The 22,969-nt window shown below is 46.3% G+C and overlaps 1 protein-coding gene across 1 annotated transcript in view; it reads left to right on the top strand.

Annotated features, from left to right (window-relative positions):
- LOC129704447 (ERC protein 2) overlaps nucleotides 1–22,969 on the top strand; it is a 590,828-nt gene that overhangs the window by 251,262 nt on the left and 316,597 nt on the right. Inside the window, exon 11 of the mRNA XM_055647523.1 lies at nucleotides 9,748–9,885. Coding sequence (XP_055503498.1) covers nucleotides 9,748–9,885 — 138 coding nt within the window. The remainder of the gene's footprint in view (nucleotides 1–9,747; nucleotides 9,886–22,969) is intronic.

Here is a 22,969-nt window from a genome sequence, read left to right as displayed (position 1 = left end):
GGCTTTTATCATTAACACAAATGTATTTATTTAGTTTAGAGATACAGACACAGGGCTGAAATAGGCCCTTCAGCCCACCGAGTCCGTGCTGACCAGCGATTCACGCACATTAACTCCATCTACACACTCTTGGGACAATTTACTGTTACACCAAGACAATTAACCTATAAACCTGTACATTTTTGGAGTGTGGGAGGAAACCGGAGTGTGGATGAAAGATGCTGCTGCACCCGCTGAGTTTCTCCAGGTCCATCGTTTTATTCTCTTTTTTCTATTTTTCTTTTTCTCAACTTTCTTCATTCATTCTTCTTTTTTCTGCTTCTTCACACACTATATATCTCACGTCTTTCTATCCTTTACTATCTAATCTATTTTTCTTATTCTAATCTTTCTTTAATATAAAAAAAAGAAGCTGTACATAAAATGTAATATGAAAATATATATTAGGCACTTTGGTGCCATATGATTGTACCTACTTCTAATAAAATTAAATTAAAAAAAACAACAAAAAAAAACTCCATCTACACACTCTTGGGACAATTTACTGTTACACCAAGCCAATTAACCTATAAACCTGTACATTTTTGGAATGTGGGAGGAAACCGGAGTGTGGATGAAACCCACGCAGGTCACGGGGAGAACGTACAAACTCCGTACAGACAGCACCATAGTCAGGTAGGAACGCGGACCTCTGGCGCTGTGAGGCAGCAACTCTACCGCTGTGCCCACTGCTGTTGAAGATGTAGACACAGAATGTAAGCTGCGTTCCCGTAAACAATGGAGGAATGTATCTTGCAAACTTAGAAGACGAGGTGCATAAGCAAATTGCAGTTGTGTAAAAACACAGGCTTGTAGTTGTGGGAGATCTAAAGAGGGCGGCACGATGGCGCAGCGGTAAACTTACTGCCTCGCAGCGTCAGAGACCCGGGTTCGATCCCGACCATGGGTGCTGTCTGTATGGAGTTTGTACGTTCTCCCCATGGCCTGTGCGTTTTTTTCCCCCGAGATCTTCGGTTTCCTCCCACACTCCAAAGAAGTACATGTTTGTGGGTTAATTGGTTTGGTGTATGTGTAAATTGTCCCAAGTATGTGTTGGGGAAGTGTTAATGTGCGGGGATCACCGGCCGGCACGGAATCGGTGGGCCGAAGGGCCTGTTTCCGCTCTGTATCTCAAACCTAAACTAAACTAAACTGGGCCGTAGTAGTGGAGATTTTAAGAGAAAAGGGATCCATAATTATCTCAGTATTATTGATATTCTGTGCCTAATATGACACACATTACGTGCATTTTGCTTGTAAGAACAGCTTCAGTTAATTTCGTAGAAATCGTAATCAAAAGAGTTTTGCAATCCATGTCTTATTTCCTCCTCTGTCAATCCAGTTTAATGCAGGTTAAATAGTTTCTGGCACTGAACATGATGTGTGTGAATTGGCAGTGTTTCAATTAACCTTTTTAACTTTCCATAGCAAGCTACCTGCTATGAATCAGATCATTTTCTAAGCAAGTCACACCCTGTGATATCTTAGAATAGATAGCATTCCAAGTCCCATTGTAATTGTTGTATTAAGTTTCAATGAATTGATTACATTTCACAGGCTTGATTCTGTTTATTTGGGGAGAGCAGCATTGTTCGGCAATGCATCAAAGGAGGCTGGCACTCTGATCCAAGCAAGAGTAGGGGTATGTTTAGGATACGTACGATGATTCAGGAACTGATTGCGTTTAGTATCACTGTGATCCAAGCCAACAAGCAGGTGAACTGCCTCCCAAGGCAGAAGCTGCTGCTATACAGTAACCTTGTAGCTGGTTCTCATTAGTTCAATGCCACATTTCTTTGTCACATATGCAACTGTACAGTGACATTCATTTTGCATATATTACACACGCAGGCACCACCATGTTTTGGCACCATTATTCAAAGTCCACCTTATTCCTAAATGTACGGACATTTTGAAGGCATTTGTGACCATAATATCGCAACAGTGCACTTGGTGTTGGAGGCAGATAGTGGCATTTAAGATGGTTTAGGATAGGCACATGGATATGCATGGAATGGAAGGATATGGATATGGGTGGATAAGAGATGGTCTTCGTCATCATCATCATCATCATCATCATCATCATCAGCGGTCACTCGGAGCGAGTCTGACTGCCCTCTATAGAGGACGCCTGTCTGTACCCCGTGACTTTGTTTAACGTGGGGAGACTGGTGCACAGACAGCCACCCCACGGTCCTTGACAGATCTGGGTCAGGATAGAAACATAGAAACATAGAAATAGGTGCAGGAGTAGGCCATTCGGCCCTTTGAGCCTGCACCGCCATTCAATATGATCATGGCTGATCATCCAACTCAGTATCCCGTACCTGCCTTCTCTCCATACCCCCTGATCCCCTTAGCCACAAGGGCCACATCTAACTCCCTCTTAAATATAGCCAATGAACTGTGGCCTCAACAACCCTCTGTGGCAGAGAGTTCCAGAGGATCCAGTGGCATGGAGTCCAAGACGACCGGAGACCCTTTTCTGCCGCAGCCTTCATCCGCCTTCCCAGCCGTTGTGACGCTCCACTAAGGTCAGCCATCGTCCTCCGCCTGTTCCACCGTTGAGGTCTTGGTCGAGACCACCCCCTCGACCTTACCGCCATGGGTGGGTGGCCCTACCAGGAGCATCGCTCCAGACGGTATCGCTCTCAAAATTCAAGAGAGGTTATTCTCATGTGTCCCTGATAGGACAATCAAATTCTTGCATAGCTCCAGACGGCATCGCTCTGAGGATCTCAGGACCAATCCAGGGAGAAGATGTTTGTTAGAATCATGTTCGGCACAGACATTGTGGGGTGAACGGCCGGTTTCTGTGCTGTGCTGTCCTATGTTCTAGATACGACTGGAAATAATTCAATACAAGACTAATGAATTACACATTCATCTTTATGACAGGTGCAAGAAGCAAGTGTTTCCCTGTTACTCATTTGTATTTTAGTGTTTGGGAATTGTGGCATCCTGCACATCTTGCCCTTGAACACAAAGTGCTGGAGTAACTCAGCGGGTCAGGCAGCATCTATGGAGCTAAGGAAATAGGCAACGTTTCGGGCTGAAACCCGTAAGGGTTTCGGCCCGAAACGTTGCCTATTTCCAGAAGGATTTTGGCCCGAAACGTTGCCTATTTCCTTAGCTCCATAGATGCTGCTGCTAACTGAGTGGGTCAGGCCATCTGTGGAGAACATGGATGGACGTTTCACAGAGTGCATCTCAGTGGGCAGAATCTGGAGAACATGGATAGGTGACGTTTCACAGAGTGCTGGAGTAACTCAGCGGGTCAGGCAGCATCTGTGGAGAACATGGATAGGTGACGTTTCACAGAGTGCTGGAGTAACTCAGCGGGTCAGGCAGCATCTGTGGAGAACATGGATAGGTGACGTTTCACAGAGTGCTGGAGTAACTCAGCGGGTCAGGCAGCATCTGTGGAGAACATGGATGGGTGATGTTCTCGGGTCCACCTATTTTTCTGGTTTAAAATCTACTTTAAATATACAAGAATAAGTTTAGAAGCTGAGACAGGGATGGAGGAGGAAAATACGTTTTTCCGATAGAACGGGGCCAGAATTTCTTTGTGTGTAAATCGCAGAGTTACTTGGGCAATGGTCAGTGTTTGTTAGAGTGAGGAGATGAGCAAAGGCAAGGGAAGTTGGAGAATGAGAATACAAACAGTGGGGAAGAAATAGATGGTTGTTGAATATTCCCAGCTGTGCTGATTGACTGATGGGAAGGATACAGCATGGGAACAGGCCCTTTGGCCCTCCGAGTCCACGCCGACCAGCGATCACCTGCTCACATTAGTTCAATGTTACCCCCCCTTTTGCATCCATTCCCTGCACACTAGGAAGGGACGAACACAGATTGCAGGTGCATAGTTCCTTGAAGGTGGAGTCGTACGTAGATCGGGTGGTCAAAAGGCTTTTGGCACATTGGCCATCATCAGCCAGAGTATTGAGTATAGACGTTGGGAGGTCCTGTTGCAGTTGTTTCAGATGTTGGTGAGGCCACATTTAGAGTTTGTGTAGGAAGGAACTGCAGATGCTGGTTTAAACCAAAGATAGACACAAAATGCTACACAAAAGGAAAGGGCCTGTCCCACTTGGATGACCTAATCCAAAATGTCACGGTCATGTTGACTCGCCAAAGTAAAAGACCTCCTATGATGTCCTACGACTAGCATCACGACCTACCTACGAGTAAAAAGTATCGATTTTTTCCAATGCCGACCTTTTTTTACTCGTGGCCATTATTTTATCCGGTTGGAAATAATCGCCGCGACCTACTTGAGGCCACGAGTACGCGGAGACCACTCACAAGCATGAGGAAGAGTTACGAAGACCTCCTACAACCTCGTGGCCACCATGCTGCAAGTATGAGTCAAGGGCAAACTCGGCAGAGGTCGCCAATTAGGTCGTGAAAGTGGGACGGGCAGCATCTCTGGAGAAAAGGAATGGGTGAAGTTTCTGGTCCAGACTATTCTTCAGACTGAACAGCATTACATAAACACTCTTGTGTTTTGTGTCTGGCCCCCTGCACACTAGGGGTAGGTTTAGGTTTACTATTGTCACCTGTAACGAGTTACAGATAATTGTTACAGCTATATTTTGCATGTTATCCAATTAAATCAGATATACAATGCATAAATACATATTCGGGGCAAGTTACTGAAGCCAATTAACCTACAAACCCGCACTGATGTTGGGGGAAACACACCCGGTCACAGGGTTAACTTGCAAACTCCACACAGACAGCAGGCGTTGTGAGGCAGCAGCTCTTAACAGCGGCACCACTGTATGTCACCCCATTGAAGAACAAGAATGCTGATCCAAAATCACAAAACAAAATTACAAGGCAAAAGGCAAAAATGTAGAAAGCACTCGGGAGCTTCAAAGCTGTGAGGGAGACACTTGGTGAAGTGTTTGGTGGTCATCGAATCATCGTGGTTAGAAATGCGTCCTCTGTCTCTGCCTCGTCTCTATAAGATCATCCTTCATCCATTGTTATGTTTACGTGAAAAATTATTTTAATGTAAACATTAATGGTCTCCAAATGGAAAGCAATATTCCGTTTCAATGGCAATTTGTATATTATTCATATAAACATAGAAATTAGGTGCAGGAGTAGGCCATTCGGCCCTTCGAGCCTGCACCGCCGTTCAATATGATCATGGCTGATTTCTCCAACTCAGTATCCCATGCACAGCCTTCTCTCCCATACCCCCTGATCAAACTTAGCCACAAGGGCCACATCTAACTCCCTCTTAAGGGATATGAGGAGCAACCTGAACTCTTGTGATGGGAATATGGAACGAGCTGCCAGAGGAGGTAACAGAGGCAGTTCCAGAGATTCACCACTCTCTGTGTGAAAAAAAGTTCTCCTCATCTCGGTTTTAAAGGATTTCCCCCTTATCCTTAAGCTGTGACCCCTTGGGCAAATTGGACTTCCCCAAGGTGAAGGCAACAAGGAACTGTAGATGCATCTAAACCTGTCATGGTACAACACCTTCAAGTATGCAGATTTGTACAACGGTTTGGCTATCATCAGATCAACGATCAATCTCCTAAGGAGGTCAGCACTTAGAGTATGGTGCGCTGACAACAACCAAGTCCAAGATCCAAGGAGCTTTGTAGACTTCAGGAAGACAGTCGGCACGACATCCCCATCCATATCAACGTCTGAGGTGGAACGTGTTTCTGCTTCTCCCTGGGAGGCAATAATCTCCTTACCTCTTTGGACCCACAATACCTTTGATAAGAAGGCTCGTATCAGATGTTCTTAATAAAAGGAGTGATGAAGGTCCATCTGTCTCAAAAATCCTGGTGAACTTTATTGCACCATCGAGAGCATCCTTACCAACTGCATAACAGTATGGAGGGCAACTGCTTTGTCTCCGATCGTGAAGGCATTTTCAAGAGAATGAAAATTGCCCAACTTTCACCCACGTCCCCTCCATTGAGTGTGTCCAAAGCAAGCGCTCGGAGGGCGCTGGGTTTCGCCAGGCGAGAGGGGAAACTATCGTATAGGGATTTGAGGGGCAACCTGGCCACTCGGGCGATGGGAGTATGGAACGAGCTGCCAGAGGAGGTAACTGAGGCAGGACAATAACAACATTTAAAAGACATTTGGACAGGTACATGGATAGGAAAGGTTTAGAGGAATATGGTCCAAAGGCAGCCAAAATGGGACTGGCTGAGAGGTGAAGTGCAAGAAAATTGAATCTGCATCTGAATCTGAATCTGAAACCGAAGATTGACACAAAAAGCTGGAGTAACTCAGCGGGACAGGCAGCATCTCTGGAGATAGGAAGGAACTGCAGATGAAGAAGGGTCTCGACCTGAAACATCACCCATTCCTTCTCTCCAGAGATGCTGCCTGTCCCGCTGAGTTACTCCAGCATTTTGTGTCTAGCTTAGATGGGGCATTTTGGCCGCCTTGGACAAGATGGGTTGAAGGGCCAGTTTGACTGTATGACATGATCCTTAGTGCTTAGTTTTATAATTGTAGAGCTTTGATATCATGCATCCTTTGCAGTGCACATCACTGAGCAGTAATCTTGCCTGTAGGATCATGTTTTTCTTGGCACAGCGCGAACCTCCTTGCTCAAGGTAGTCAAGTAAACATACCTGTATATATCATGATGAGTAGCAGGGAGATGATTTGTAGATCTTTATGTTGGTTTTGGGCTTGTGTCTGCAAGTGTGACTTGTTCTGCTGCTTCTGGCCGCAGGCCAGGATAAAAACTCAGTGACAACTCTGATTCATTATTATTCTATAAACACAGTACTTGGATTAAGAAGATTCTTTTCTTTTTACCCAGAGGAGCACTGCCCAGAACACATTGAGTGGGAATGTTCAGCTGAATGGTGTTTAATGGTTTTTCACTTTTGATATGCAAAGTCTCTTTCTTGCCGAGTGCCAAATAAACCACAAGGTGGCAGGTTTTAAGTGGCTAACTCAACGTTTTGGAAAAAATCGTTTGATGTCACTACTTTCATTTCACAAATTTTGCAGTGGAGCTGAAAGTGTTGAATGAAATGCGCTTGTCCTTAAAATAACACGTTCACCATTAAACACATTACCATGTTTTCCCTCACCGTCTCTGTATGTAGCGAGAACATCAAGGTAAAAGTTGGCCCGTGGTGGCTCTGCACATATAACATGGAACAGTACAGTACAGGAACAGGCCCTTCAGCCCACAATGTCTGTGCCAAACATGATGCCAACTTAAGCTAATCCCCTCTGCCTGCAGGTATTCCACATCCTTCCATTCCCTGCATATCCCACGCCTATCCAAACAGCTCTTAAACCCCACAGTCGTATCTGCCTCCACCACCACACCTGGCAGCGCGTTCCAGGCACCCACCACCCACCGAGTGAAAAACACGAGCCCCGCACATCTCCTTTCAACTTTGCCCCCCTCTCCTATAAACCTTCATCCCTCACCTCCCTCATTAATGTCTACTCCCAGTTTTTTCCCGCCATTTTACGGTGTGGGAAAGGTTACATATTTTTCAACATAGGTTTGAATGGCAGAGCAGACTTGATGGGCCGAATGGCCTAATCAAATCAAATCAAATACGTTTATTGTCATTGCACAACAACTGTACAACGAAATGTCATTGCACCTCCTTCAGTGGGATACACAGAAGACACGGGATAAAAGATTCAAAAGAACAAAAACACAAACAACCATTGACTCTCAATTTTGCTCCGATCACTTATGACCTTATGATACTCTTCTTCAGCTTCCATTCTAACTATCCATTTTGCTTTGGCTGTGAAATGTCCGCTGCAGGCAGCTTGTATGTAGCCTTGACAGAGTTCCCACCCCTCTCGCTCACATTAGACTGTGCAGCTGGTGGGCTGGGCTCGCGCCCATAAAACGCAGTATGCTAGCAGAATGTCTGGCACTTTCTGGCACTGCCCTGGCTTAAATATAATGACTGCCATTCCAGACCCCAGGAGTACGTGCTGAGGGATGCACTGAAGCTCGGTGCAGCCAACGCCAAGGCTTTGTGGGGGAGGACCACTGTCTAGGGTCCTTCCGCTGCTGATATTAGGGGGCAGGGTGTGGTGCGGGTACCCCTCAAACAAGGGAAGGGATGTCACCACATGAGTGGCAAGGGAATCTCGTGGAAATATATGTGCAAACACTCCTAAGTATGGCACAATAGAACACATAGACACTAAAAATGTATGAAGAGTTTTTGTACAATTTCTGTCTTGTATATATTTTATTCTGAATCAAATCTTGCTTTTAAATTTAAAAAAAAAAAATTCTATGCCTCCTTCAGTGGGCTGGGTACAAATGAGAAAAACTAAACTAAACTTAAGTGATTTTGGCACGATATTGCTTATCTTTCAATGGGTTAACAAGTCACTGAAATCTTGCATGCAACGAGGAAAGTTCCAATACTTCACTCACCTAATTCTTTGAGTGTCTCGTGAAGTGGTAAATAGTGTGATGACTGTACTGAAAGGCACTACAAGAACATGGGTGTGTGATTCCTTATGAGCCTGTTCCACTTACGCGATTTCTTCGGCGAGTGCTGGAGTAACTCAGCGGGTCAGGCAGCATCTGTGGAGAACATGGATAGGTGACGTTTCACAGAGTGCTGGAGTAACTCAGCGGGTCAGGCAGCATCTATGGAGCTAAGGAAATAGGCAACGTTTCGGGCCGAAACCCATAAGGGTTTCGGCCCGAAACGTTGCCTATTTCCAGAAGGATTTCGGCCTGAAACGTTGCCTATTTCCTTAGCTCCATAGATGCTGCTGCACCATAACTGAATGGGTCAGGCAGCATCTGTGGAGAACATGGATAGGTGACGTTTCACAGAGTGCTGGAGTAACTCAGTGGGTCAGGCAGCATCTGTGGAGAACATGGATAGGTGACGTTTCACAGAGTGCTGGAGTAACTCAGCGGGTCAGGCAGCATCTGTGGAGAACATGGATAGGTGACGTTTCACAGAGTGCTGGAGTAACTCAGCAGGTCAGGCAGCATCTTAAAGAGAGCTAGGTAGGGCTCAGGGGATAGTGGAGTCAGGGGATATGGGGAGAAGGCAGGAACGGGGTACTGATTGGGGATGATCAGCCATGATCACATTAAATGGGCCATATGGCCTACTCCTGCACCTATTGTCTATATGTCTATTGTGTATTGACTGAAAGATGGGTCCCAACCTGAAATGTCGCCTGCCCATGCCCTCCACAGATGTTGCCTGACCCGCTGAGTTACTCCAGAGACTTTGTGATCAATGCCTGAAATATGATCCCTTCTTGTTTCTCGGTGAATTGGTTATTCTACTGTATACGTTTGAAATGAGCTCAGCCACCAGATTTTTTAATAAAAGCCTGGTTTGAGCATTTTTATACATCTTGCTAACCCTTGCACCTCTGTAGGAATACCGCATTATAGGTTAGGCCATCATATTAATAACAGGATGACTCAATGTGTTAGTAAACTTCAAAGTGATCAGAATTTTCTGGGTTTTTGTGAATCATATATTGAGTAATACTTCAGACATTCAAAAAATCCTGAAGTGCCTTTGACCCAACTAAATACTCATGAACCTGCCACAAGTGGAAGTAGTTTATTGTAGAAATAGTTTATGGCCTTTTCTGTGTACTGTGCAATGCAAGGAAAAAGGTTGCTGGGACATGAATAAAATATTTTCATTTGTAGTTTCTAAGTTTAATTGTTTCTTCGTGCAGATTGAAAATCTTCAGGAACAACTTAAAGACAAAGATAAGCAGCTGAACAACTTGAAAGATCGAGTGAAGTCACTGCAGACGGATTCCAGCAATACAGATACAGCTTTGGCAACACTAGAAGAAGCTTTATCAGAGAAGGTAATACATTGTGTAAACATCACCCATATTTATGTGTTCAAGAAGGAACTGCAGATGCTGGAAGATCGAAGGTACACAAAATTGCTGGAGAAACTCAGCGGGTGCAGCAGCATCTGTGGAGCGAAGGAAATAGGCGACGTTTCGGGTCCACACCCTTCTTCAGACTGGCTGTTGTGGGCTGGAAGAGAGGGGGTGGGGGGACAAAGCTGGGCAAGTGATAGGTGGATACAAGTGAGGGTGGCGGGCAGTTGGACAAAGGTCAGAGATGATAAAACAGAAGGCTGTGAGGAAAGAGGCATGAAATGAGGTCTGGAGAAAGGACCGGCCTATCCATGTTCTCCAGAGACAATAGACAATAGGTGCAGGAGTAGGCCATTCGGCCCTTCGAGCCAGCACCGTCATTCAAAGTGATCATGGCTGATCATCCCCCAATCAGTACCTCATTCCTGCCTTCTCCCCATATCCCCTGACTCCGCTATCTTTAAGATGCTGCCTGACCCGCTGAATTACTCCAGCACTCTGTGAAATGTCACCTATCCATGTTCTCCACAGATGCTGCCTGACCCGCTGAGTTATGGTGCAGCAGCATCTATGGAGCTAAGGAAATAGGCAACGTTTCGGGCCGAAATCCTTCTGGAAATAGGCAACGTTTCGGGCCGAAACCCTTCCGGGTTTCGGCCCAAAACGTTGCCTATTTCCTTAGCTCCATAGATGCTGCCTGACCCGCTTAGTTACTCCAGCACTCTGTGAAACGTCACCTATCCATGTTCTCCACAGATGCTGCCTGACCCACTGAGTTACTCCAGCACTCTGTGAAACGTCACCTATCCATCCATGTTCTCCACAGATGCTGCCTGACCCGCTGACTTACTCCAGCACTCTGTGAAATGTCACCTATCCATGTCCTCCATAGATGCTGCCTGACCCGCTAAGTTACTCCAGCACTCTGTGTCTCTCTCTCCTTAATTTTGTCTGCAGCCCATATCCCAATGAGTGACGGCATGCTTGAAATGTTCTAATTATTTGCTATATCTGTAGACTAGTATTTTGTAATTCATGCACCAGCATATCCAGATCTGTTTTCATCTCAGAGCTTTGTAATCCATAACTATTTAGATTAGATTTGATTATTTTCTGCTGCAATGGACAATTTCATGTTACAACCTTACAACATTCAGCACTCGTCAAACTTTCAGAAGTGTGAAAACGCACACCTCCAGATTCAGAGATTAGTTCTTCCCAGCTGTTATCAGGCAACTGAACAGTCCTATCAACAGTGGTCCAAGTCAAGTCAAGTCAAGTTTATTTGTCACATACACATACGAGATGTGCAGTGAAATGAAAGTGGCAATGCTCGCGGACGTTTGTGCAAAAGACAAACAACAAAACAACCAAATAAATTATAAACACAATCATAACACACATATTCTTTTACATAATAAATAATGGAAGGAAAAAACGTTCTGTAGAGTTAGACCCTGGTGAGATAGGCGTTTACAGTCCGAATGGCCTCTGGGAAGAAACTCCTTCTCAACCTCTCCGTTCTCACCGCATGGCAACGGAGGCGTTTGCCTGCCCGTAGCAGCTGCACCGTAGCAGACCTCCCATCTATTTTATTGGAGACACGTGAACTATTTTCCTTTGGACTTTAATGGACTTTTCCTTCATCTGTACCTGCACACTATGGGCCATTTCATTGTAATCATACATAGTCTTTTCGCCCATTGTGTAGCAGGCAACAAGAAAGCTTTTCACTGTACCTCACTTCACGCGTAAAGGGCCTGTCCCACTCGGCAATTTATTTGGTGACTGTCGGCATCATTGACTGACGTATAAGGTCGCGGCGTGACGTGGCGCGGTGTTTCTGCAAGTTTCGCCGTTGGATTTTGAAATGTTCAAACGCTTTCGGCAACCCTGATACATCCGTCAAGGACACCGGTGGTCGCCGAAAAAACCATCAAGTGGGTCAGGCCCTTTAATAAACTGAACTATCTGCCGTGAATCACCCGCGTTAAGGGTTTGGACACGCTAGAGGCAGGAAACATGTTCCCCATGTTGGGGGAGTCCAGAACCAGGGGCCACACAGTTTAAGAATAAGGAGTAAGCCATTTAGAACGGATACAAGGAAACACTTTTTCACACAGAGAGTTGTGAGTCTGTGGAATTCTCTGCCTCATTGGGCGATGGAGGCCGGTTCTCTGGATACCTTCAAGAGAGAGCTAGATAGGGCTCTTAAAGATAGCGGAGTCAGGGGATATGGGGAGAAGGCAGGAACGGGGTACTGATTGGGGACGATCAGCCATGATCACATTGAATGGCGGTGCTGGCTCGAAGGGCCGAATGGCCTCCTCCTGCACCTATTGTCCATTGTCTATTCAATCGCTTCCCGTTCTCCAGCTGATCTTCTGTCCATGTGCAGGGCTGCCTTGGTTGGGCATTGGGCCGGGTGCATTCACCTCATGTTGACAGCAAGGAAGTGCATCAATAACCAACCTTTGCCAGAGCTGAGGGGAGCTCCCGGCATCTGCAGCTCCTTGTGACTTCACTAGTTACTCCGCCTGGTGATGTGGGATCGGTTCGGGAACGGTCGCTCACCTGATGTGGCCTGTGTCGTCCCTCAATGATCTGCAGGGAAGGAGCTTGCAGTCTTCTGCAGAAAGCTGAATGCTGAGTTGCAATTTGCCCCCGTGCAAGGTGTGGGTCCATCTGAATTGTTGCTCCGTTTATGGATGTTCCATTGGGTCCGGGGGCATACCATGATTCGCTGGGCCAAAGGTCATATACAGTTTATAGTTTGCTCCTCAGCTTTGCCTGAGCTCGCCTGAATTACTAGAGAAATCAGTTAATCTTTTTCATGTTCTAATTATTCTGGATGACCCTGGGGGTATAATGAAGTATTCTTTTGATTGAGCCAGTGAGGAGGATTTAATTGTTCCCGCAACATAATGGAGTACATTTATATTTAGATATTTCCTATGATGCCGTCAACTATGTACCAGATTTTGTGATTATTTTATTAATATTTAAGAATATGCACTTTGATGATGCATGGTTTGTGGTAGAGAAAAGCCCAGGCCTCTATAAGACCCATTGCTTTGCATATTTTCATTACAAGAATTATGTATTCTATGAAGGCATTTTATTTGTTCGAACAGTCATAGAGTGATACAGTGTGGAAACAGGTCATTCGGCTCAACTTGCCCACACTGGCCAGCTTGTCCCAGCTACACTGGTCCCACCTGCCTGCACTTGGTCCAAATCCCGCCAAACCTTCTCCTAGTTAAGGTAACTAAACGTTGATGGTGCTCTAGTGTAAAGAGTTAGATCTGAAGCTCAAACAAAGGGTGAGCAGCTGTAGGAGCTGAGTGAAGCAGGCAGCATGTGTGGAGGTGATGTTCAAGAGAGAACTGCAGATGCTGGTTAAATCAAAGATAGATGCAAAATGCTGGAGTAACTCAGCGGGTGAGGCAGCATCTCTGGAGAGAAGGAATTGGCGACATAGATCGGTCTGAAGAAGGGTCTCAACCCGAAACGTCACCAATTCCTTCTCTCCATAGGTGCTGAGTTCCTCCAGCATTTTGTGCCTACCTGTGCGGAGGGATAATGTTTTATGTTTTGTGTGTCATTCCTAACTGTCACTGTAGGTCATGTTGTCACTTGCGGGTGGAGCACCAAGGCAAATTCCTTGTATGTGAATACTTGGCCAACAAACTTATTCATTCATTCATTCATATGGACAGTGAGAATGGATTGCAGAAGATGAAACGTCACCTATCCATGTTCTCCACAGATGCTGCCTGACCCGCTGAGTTACTCCAGCACTCTGTGAAACGTCACCTATCCATGTTCTCCACAGATGCTGCCTGTCCCGCTGAGTTACTCCAGCACTCTGTGAAACATCACCTATCCATGTTCTCCACAGATGCTGCCTGACCCACTCAGTTATGGTGCAGCAGCATCTATGGAGCTAAGGAAATAGGCAAGGTTTCGGGCCGAGATCCTTCTGGAAACGTTGCCTATTTCCTTAGCTCCATAGATGCTGCCTGACCCGCTGAGTTACTCCAGCACTCTGTGAAACGTCACCTATCCATGTTCTCCACAGATGCTGCCTGACCCACTGAGTTACTCCAGCACTCTGTGTCTCTCTCTCCTTAATTTTGTCTGCAGCCCATATCCCAATGAGTGACGGCATGCTTGAAATGTTCTAATTATTTGATTATTCATTCTTATTCAACTTATTCATTCATTCATTCATTCATATATGGACAGTGAGAATGGACTGCAGAAGCAGAAAGAGCAGTGGTTATTTGTGAATGCTGCACAGCAGAATGTCTGCCACCGTGTCCATGTTTCTGTGAGAATTTCATTGTTCTGTTCAATAAAACACTCTCTTGAGACTTGACTCACCTCAGGTTCAGGTGGAGGAGGAGGAGGAGGGGGGGGGGAAACATTCATCTCCATTATGCCAGTGATGGATCATTGCAAATCAAAACAAACCGAACCGTCGCAGTTTCTGTCGTCACCTCTGCTCTCTGCTGAGTCCCATCCGCTGCCCCTGGGGGTCGAGGTTCGCTTGGAACTGGACTTGGCCTGGCCTTCATGCTGTGGCATTGAGCAGGTTAGAGGCTGCTTGCATCGTGTGACTCAGTCAGTCCCCTTCCTTTCTCAGGTTGGGCGATCGTTTCGCCGAACACCTCCGCTCAGTCCGCAATAACCAACCTGAACTCCTGGTGGCTCAGCACTTCAACTCCCCCTCCCATTCCCAATCCGACCTCTCTGTCCTGGGTCTCCTCCATTGCCAGAGTGAGCAACAGCGGAAATTGGAGGAACAGCACCTCGTATTCCGCCTGGGGACCTTGCGTCCGGATGGCATTAACATTGAATTCTCCCAATTTTGCTAGCCCTTGCTGTCTCCTCCCCTTCCTTAAACCTCTAGCTGTCTCGGGCTCCCCTCTTATCCGCCCGCACTCAGGCTCCTCCTAAAAGGTTTTGGCCCCAAACCGTTCCCTTTTTCTTTCCCCCCATAGATGCTGCTGCACCCCTGAGTTTCTCCCAGCAATTTTGTGCACCTTCCTTCCTTTCTCAATTGGCTCCTCCATGTTCCGGTAGCCCTTTCTGTCTCTACTCCTCTCCTCCCCTTCTCAGCTCTTCCTCAGACCTCGGGCTCCTCCTCTTCTTTTCTCCTTTCTTCTCCCCCCCCACCTTCCATCAGTCTGAAGAAAGGTTTCGGCCCGAAACGTTCCCATAGATGCTGCTGCACCTGCTGAGTTTCTCTAGCACTTTTGTCGACCTTCGTGGCATTCCTACTCCTTCCCTCCCATTTACAGGGCACGTCACAGCCATGACGGAGAACTCCCCACTTCTCTGGATGAAGCAGTGCCAAATAAACATGACTACATTGAAGCCAAAGCTGCCAGCTGAACTAGTGTGCCATTAATCACCCTGAGCATTGACTCCAGCTACCACTGGAATGCATTGGCCTGTGGAGACTGTATCATGTATCATCTACTACATACACTCCCGTTCCTTCCCCAGGCTCCTCTGACAGCGTGACCCAAATGCATTGATCGACAAAGTCCGCAAAGTTAATTCGGCACAGGAGCAGAATTAGGCCATTCGGCCCGTCGAGTCTACTCTGCCAATCAATCATGGCTGATCTATCTCTCCCTGCTAACCCCATTCTCCTGGGCTTGTCCCCATAACTTTTGACACCCGTACTAATCAAGAGCCTATCAGTCTCTGCTTTAACGATACCCACAGACTTGACCTCCACTGGCATCCGTGGCAATGAATTCCACCGTTTCACCGCACTCTGCGGAGCTACCTTGCCATCTTTTATTATCTCTGCCCCATCTGTCTTTGACTCCATGATCAACATTGCAGGAACTAGATTTCACCACGCCCGTTAACCTCCTCAGCTGGAAGAGGCAGGCTTTCTTGATGGAGCCAATGGATTTGGTTAATAATAATACATTTTATTTATGGGCGCCTTTCAAGAGTCTCAAGGACACCTTACAAAAATTTAGCAGGTAGAGGAAAAACATGTAAGGGGAATGAAATAAATAGTAGAGACATGACTAGTACACAAAGTAAAGACAGAATTCAATTCAAAACACAATACGAGGCAATTCATGCACAGATGAAAAGGGAGGGGGACGTGGGGCTAAGGATAGGCAGAGGTGAAGCGATGGGTCTTGAGGCGGGACTGGAAGATGGTGAGGGACACGGAATTGCGGATCAGTTGGGGGAAGGAGTTCCAGAGCCTGGGAGCTGCCCTGGAGAAGGCTCTGTCCCCAAAACTGCAGAGGTTGGACTTGTGGATGGAGAGGAGACCGGCTGATGTGGATCTGAGGGACCGTGAGGGTTGGTAGGGGGAGAGGAGGTCAGTGAGATATGGGGGGGCCAGATGGTGGAGGGCTTTGTAGGTGAGGATCAGGATTTTGTAGATGATCCGGTGGGAGATGGGAAGCCAGTGAAGTTGTTTGAGGACTGGAGTGGACTGGTTGTAGTGAATAGGATCACTGCAGAGTCGCACTTTCTGGATGAAGTTGACAACTTGTACATTCGATGTGCTAGCATTGTGCAAAGTTCATCTCTCCTTGTCCCTCTCCTGTACTTTCCTCCCCCCATTCCGCAATATAATTCTTTGGGGAAAAAAGTCCTCCGATGTCTTGGCCAACTATTCCCAATCACTCGAGAGTCCTTTATGTCTGCTTGCCACGGGACGGTTCACAATCGAGAGCGACCTTTTACACTTTCAGCTGAAATCATCTTCTCCATAAGTCAGTCCAGACTTTATCTGAAGACAGACACAAGAAGCTGGAGTAACTCAGCGGGACAGACCGGCAGCATCGCTGGAGAGAAGGAATGGGTGACGTAGCGGGTCGAGATCCTTCTTCAGACCAGTATCTGCAGTTGCTTCTTACACAAACTCATCAGTCACAGGAGCAGACAGACGCTATTGGGCCCGTCGAGTCTACTCCGCCATTCAATCATGGCTGATCTATCTCTCCCTGCTAACCTCATTCTCTGAACTCTGGACTCATCAGGGGTCAGCGCTTTGGTTTTCTGGACTCTGTGCACGAGCTGTTCTCTGCCTCGTGTTTATCTTGTGAAACATTTGATGCAGGGCCTTAAGGGCCTGTCCCACTTGCATGCGTTTGGCGCGACCAAACGGAAGCGGAGTTCGCGCGTGACGTAATTTGCGTCATACTAACCAATCAGCTGGGCAGGAGGCGGGCCAACTGAATTTGGGCGTCGCACGGCGTCGGGCTGTGACGTCATCACGCAACACCACGCTGGGCGATTACGTCATCGCGCAACACCATGCGCTAGGCGTACGATGTCAAGACGCTGCCTACGCCCTCAATGCACCTGCGGGCCGACGGGCTATTGGCGCGCGAAATTTTCGGACAGTGCGGGATTTTCGGACCCACGCGAGATGTCGGGACCAGCCCCGCACAACTCCATACGCCTCCGCGCTTCGAAGTGGGACTGGCCCCGCGCGGCCCGTACACCTCAAGCGACCACGTTTGGTTGCGCTAGACGCATGCAAGTGGGACAGGCCCCTTACCTCTCTTGACAGGCGGTGGGTGACGTTCCTGCTCGGGGGAACTGGTTGTATGTAGTTCCTCCCTTTCCTGTTAGGGCCCTGGAGAGTGAAGGAGTGTGGAATCAGGAAAACCACATTGATGGAACCTCTGTGACCACGCAAGTTGTTTTTGGACCGGCCGTCACAGTTGAAAACCTAATCCCTCTTTTCAGCGTTTAAAGTCCCATCTGGGAGGAAGGTTGTGAACTCTCCACACTCCAAACCAGCTGACTGCATGCTAATTGAGTGAGCGGGGTTAAGTGCTCATGGCCAACAGGAAGAGGTAATTTTGACTTGTTACACACTGGAATTCTGCCACCCAAGAGGCATTGGACAGCAAAAAGCATCGGCTTCCTGATAGGGTGTGTGACGTCAGAACTAAATATACGGCTGCATGTCAGAATCTCGGACATTCTTTAGTCTTCTGAAGATGATGGATTGGAGTTTCATGTTCAGCTCAGTCAGAGTCTTGGTGGTGACCACATCTTCATTGCCTTAGGATCTATTGCAATCCACATATGTCAAAGGATCTTGGACAGCTAGAAATAGTATTCCTGTCTGGATCCAGACCTTAGTATTAAGCAACTAATGCAGAAAACCCACGAGAAAGTTGCCTGAAGCCATTCGCAATAAATGCCTCATATCGTACAGTAACGTCAGGTTCTGCCTGAGCCAACATGAGCACATGTTGGAAAGCAAAGGCCACAGGCTGCGGTTATTCTATTACATGTTTAGTGCATGTATCGTTCCTCTGCCACTACCTCCTAACATAGAAACATAGAAACATAGACAATAGATGCAGGAGTAGAGGCCATTCGGCCCTTCGAGCCTGCACCACTCGCCATTCAATATGATCATGGCTGATCATCCAACTCAGTATCCCATCCCTGCCTTCTCTCCATACCCCCTGATCCTTTTAGCCACAAGGGCCACATCTAACTCCCTCTTAAATATAGCCAATGAACTGTGTGGCCTCAACTACCTTCTGTGGCAGAGAATTCCACAGATTCACCACTCTCTGTGTGAATCTTTTTTTTCTCATCTTGGTCCTAAAAGACTTCCCCCTTATCCTTAAACTGTGTGACCCCTTGTTCTGGACTTCCCCAACATTGTGAACAATCTTCCTGCATCTAGCCTGTCCAACCCCTTAAGAATTTTGTAAGTTTCTATAAGATCCCCCCTCAATCTTCTAAATTCTAGCGAGTACAATCTTCCATTTCACTTCCATTTGAACACTTACATTGGCAATGCTGTGGACTAGCTTCATGGTGAGAGGGGACAGTTTACGTGGATGTGTGTGGCAGGTCTGTGATGCTTACATACAGAGGGTGGTGGGTGCGCGGAACGAACTGCCAGGGGTGGTGGTGGAGGCAGATGTGATAGTGGTGTTTAATAGGCGTTTGGGTAGAGGTGAGGATGTGCGGGGAATGGAGGGGTATGGATCATGTGCAGGCGGAGGAGACGCGTTGAAACTTGTGTCATGTTCGGCACAGACATTGAGAAATACCTGTAACAATTCAACTCCATCAGATTACAATGTCTACAGTTTTTTACCTAATTTGCTTACAGCCTAATTTGAGGAAGGACCATTCTTGCTATTGAGGGAGTGCAGCGTAGGTTTACAAGGTTAATTCCCGGGATGGCGGTGCTGTCATATGCTGAGAGAATGGAGCAGCTGGGCTTGGGCACTCTGGAGTTTAGAAGGATGAGAGGGGATCTCATAGAAACATATAAGATTGTTAAGGGTTTGGACACGCTAGAGGCAGGAAACATGTTCCCGATCTTGGGGGAGTCCAGAACCAGGGGTCACAGTTTAAGAATAAGGGGTCGGCCATTTAGAACGGAGACGAGGAAACACTTTTTCTCATAGAGAGTGGTGAGTCTGTGGAATTCTCTGCCTCAGAAGGCGGTGGAGGCAGGTTCTCTGGATACTTTCAAGAGAGAGCTAGATAGGGCTCTTAAAAATAGCAGAGTCAGGGGATATGGGGAGAAGGCAGGAACGGGGTGTACTGATTGAGGATGATCAGCCATGATCACATTGAATGGCGGTGCTGGCTCGAAGGGCCGAATGGCCTCCTCCTGCACCTATTGTCTATTGTCTAATTTACAATTGGAGGCAGTCAACAAATAATTACTTACTTACTGCCTATTCTGCCTCCTGGCATGTAGGGCAACAACAAAGGTCCTCCACTCAGTAGAGTCGATTCCTTCAGTTGCTGTTTCTGTAACATATGAGATTCACGAGACAAAGTTGGTAGCCCTGTGCTCAACCTCCAACCTGGAGGACCAGTGTATCACTCTCCGTCTCGCCTCTACCCTGCCACCTGTCCAGCATGGGAGACCCTAACAGGAGACAAATCTCCCGCTGGTGTAGCTCTAGGGGCCACTGAGACACACACGCTCCCCGACCACGACAAGGTTGCAATCCATCGGGCAGTCAACAAATAGTGGACGAGGTCGTTTGATGCAATAAAACTCTGCTTTATGATGGTTTCTTTGCCTGGTTTTGCAAGTTAGACCAGATTTCATCATTCTTTATCACAGGGTGAAGCTAGCATTGCTGAATATTCTTAAACGGTAGATCAATCAATAAAATGTAGCAAATGCATAAGTCTTTATGAAACATGAAAATAAAGAAGTTGCTGTCCAAGGTGCCTCTTACAAACTGCAGCATGCCGGAGTTGTGTGGAATCGACCTTGTAAAGGGCCTGTTCCCCAGTCCTCTGCCGAGTTGAAAGATCCTTAAAAAAAAATCAAGATTTTTGTGATCTACGAACTCCTCCTCCCGACTATCTTTTTACTTGTGGATTTTTTAGTCACGTTGGAAAAAACGTCCCGACTTAACCGATGCCCCGAGTATCTACGGCTGGCATAACGAGCCGCTACGAAATATCTACGGCCTCCTACGGACTCGCTTCTGACATTCTCCGAGTTTGAATCGAGGGGAAAACTCGGGGAGAATTCGTGAGTAACCTCAGGAAAGTGGGACGAGCCCTTAATACACAGAACGACATGAAGTTCTTGTATCATGTCCAATACGTGGACAATAAACTCAGTACGGAACATTCACATTTGACCACTGCAACAAAGGTCACTTATTTTTATGGTGTTTTGCTGTCAAACATGTGTTGGCATTTTATAAAAAGCAACCACTTCAATTATTTTTTTAGAAAAATCATTTTTGTCTCTCTTGTGATCCCGTTTTTTATTTTGCTAACTAGTCTTAATCAGACTGGATAGACTTGGTTTGTACTCGCTAGAATTTAGAAGATTGAGGGGGGATCTTATAGAAACTTACAAAATTCTTAAGGGGTTGGACAGGCTAGATGCAGGAAGATTGTTCCCGATGTTGGGGAAGTCCAGAACAAGGGGTCACAGTTTAAAGATAAGGGGGAGATCTTTTAGGACCGAGATGAACAAAACATTTTTCACACAGAGAGTGGTGAATCTGTGGAATTCTCTGCCACAGAAGGTAGTTGAGGCCACAGTTCATTGGCTATATTTAAGAGGGAGTTAGATGTGGCCCTTGTGGCTAAAGGGATCAGGGGGTATGGAGAGAAGGCAGGTACAGGTACATAAAAACATAGAAATTAGGTGCAGGAGTAGGCCATTCGGCCCTTCGAGCCTGCACCGCCATTCAATATGATCATGGCTGATCATCCAACTCAGTATCCCGTACCTGCCTTCTGAGTTGGATGATCAGCCATGATCATATTGAATGGCGGTGAAGGCTCGAAGGGCCGAATGGCCTACTCCTGCACCTATTTTCTATTTCTATGTTTCTATGTCTTAATTTAGCATTGAAGGAATAATTGTAACAGATATTTCTTGGTTTAGACTCAGCCCTATTGATTTATAATGTTGTGCTTTAATCATTTATAGGGATACATAATTGTTCATAGATCCCTCATTCTATATAAAATGTACCATGCCGTTTTGGACCCAATTCCAACACATTTCAATGCTAAATTCAGTTTAGATTAGATTAATTTGCCAACTGAGTCCACGACGACTAATGTTCCCCGCACACTAACACTATCCTACACACACCTACACACACACACACACACACACACACACACACACACACACACACACACACACACACACACACACACACACACACACACACACACACACACACACACACACACACACACACACACACACACACACACACACACACACACACACACACACACACACACACACATTAGGGACAATTTACAACTTTTACCGAAGCCAATTAAACCAACAAACCTGCACACCTTTGGAGTGTGGGAGGAAACCGGAGCACCCGGGGAAAACCCACGCGATTATGGGGAGAAAGTACAAACTCCGTACAGACAGCATCCATAAGGGCCTGTCTCACTTGGTGATTTTTTCGGCCACTGCCGGCATCATTGACCAACGTAGCAGGTCACCGACTTACCCGACACGCAGTACCTCTGGAGAGAAGGAATGGGTGACGTACCGGGTCGAGACCCTCCTTCAGAAGAAGGGTCTCAACCGAAACGTCACCCATTCCTTCTATCCAGAGATGCTGTTTGTCCCGCTGAGTTACTCCAGCGTTTTGTGTCTATCTTTGGTTTAAGCCAGCATAAATATCCTTGTAGCTTTCACAGGAATGCGTGGTTACTTCGAGTGAAGATTACAAAGGTGGGACGTTCAGATACCATGTTAGTGAGTAGGGGAATGTTAGTGGAAATGTTGGAGGATCTAATCAGGAGATCCAAGGGCTGGTAGATGCTGGTTTACAAGAAGAACTCAAATGCACTTAAGCAAGTTTGCATCCATCTGAGAACAGTAAGAAAGGTTGCGAACTGTAACTGTAACTGAGCTGCTCCACCCATACGCTCCTGCCCGGTCCCTCAGGTCAGCTGGTCAGCTGCTCCTGGAGGTACCGAGGTCTAGTCGGAGGCTCAGAGGGGATAGAGCCTTCTCTGTTGCTGCTCCGGCACTCTGGAACACCCTGCCGTTGCACATCAGACAGGCCCCCTCACTGTCCATCTTCAAATCCAGTGTTAAAACACATTTGTACTCCCTGGCTTTTGACCATGCCTGAGGCTTTGCTTCTGTTTGTGGTGTTTTTGATGTTTCTTTATTTTACATGTCTTTTCCTACTATTTCTTTTGATTGTTATTTTTGGTGTGTATTAACTTTTTTGTCAATGATTAGTGATGTACAGCACTTTGTTGCAGCTATGTTTGTTTTTAAAGTGCTCTATAAATAAAATTATTATTATTATTATTATTATTATTATTATTATTGTTTATTATTATTATTATTATTATTTATTATTATTATTATTATTAAAACTGTTTTAAGCTTCGAAGGTAAGAACATTCTGCCAAGAATAGGCAATTACAAATACAGCACTTCTATTGTGAAGACAAGTCACCTGGTCAATGGGTCTCGTGTTAAAGTAAGCATTATCATTAATACTCATTCCTTGAAATTAATCTACTGGTAGCAGGTAGAGCTGCTGCCTCA

Source organism: Leucoraja erinacea, chromosome 16, assembly GCF_028641065.1.
Source record: "Leucoraja erinacea ecotype New England chromosome 16, Leri_hhj_1, whole genome shotgun sequence".
Classification (NCBI taxonomy): Eukaryota; Metazoa; Chordata; class Chondrichthyes; order Rajiformes; family Rajidae; genus Leucoraja; species Leucoraja erinaceus.
Note: the sequence above shows the minus strand (reverse complement) of the source record. Positions and strands in the feature narration are given on the sequence as shown.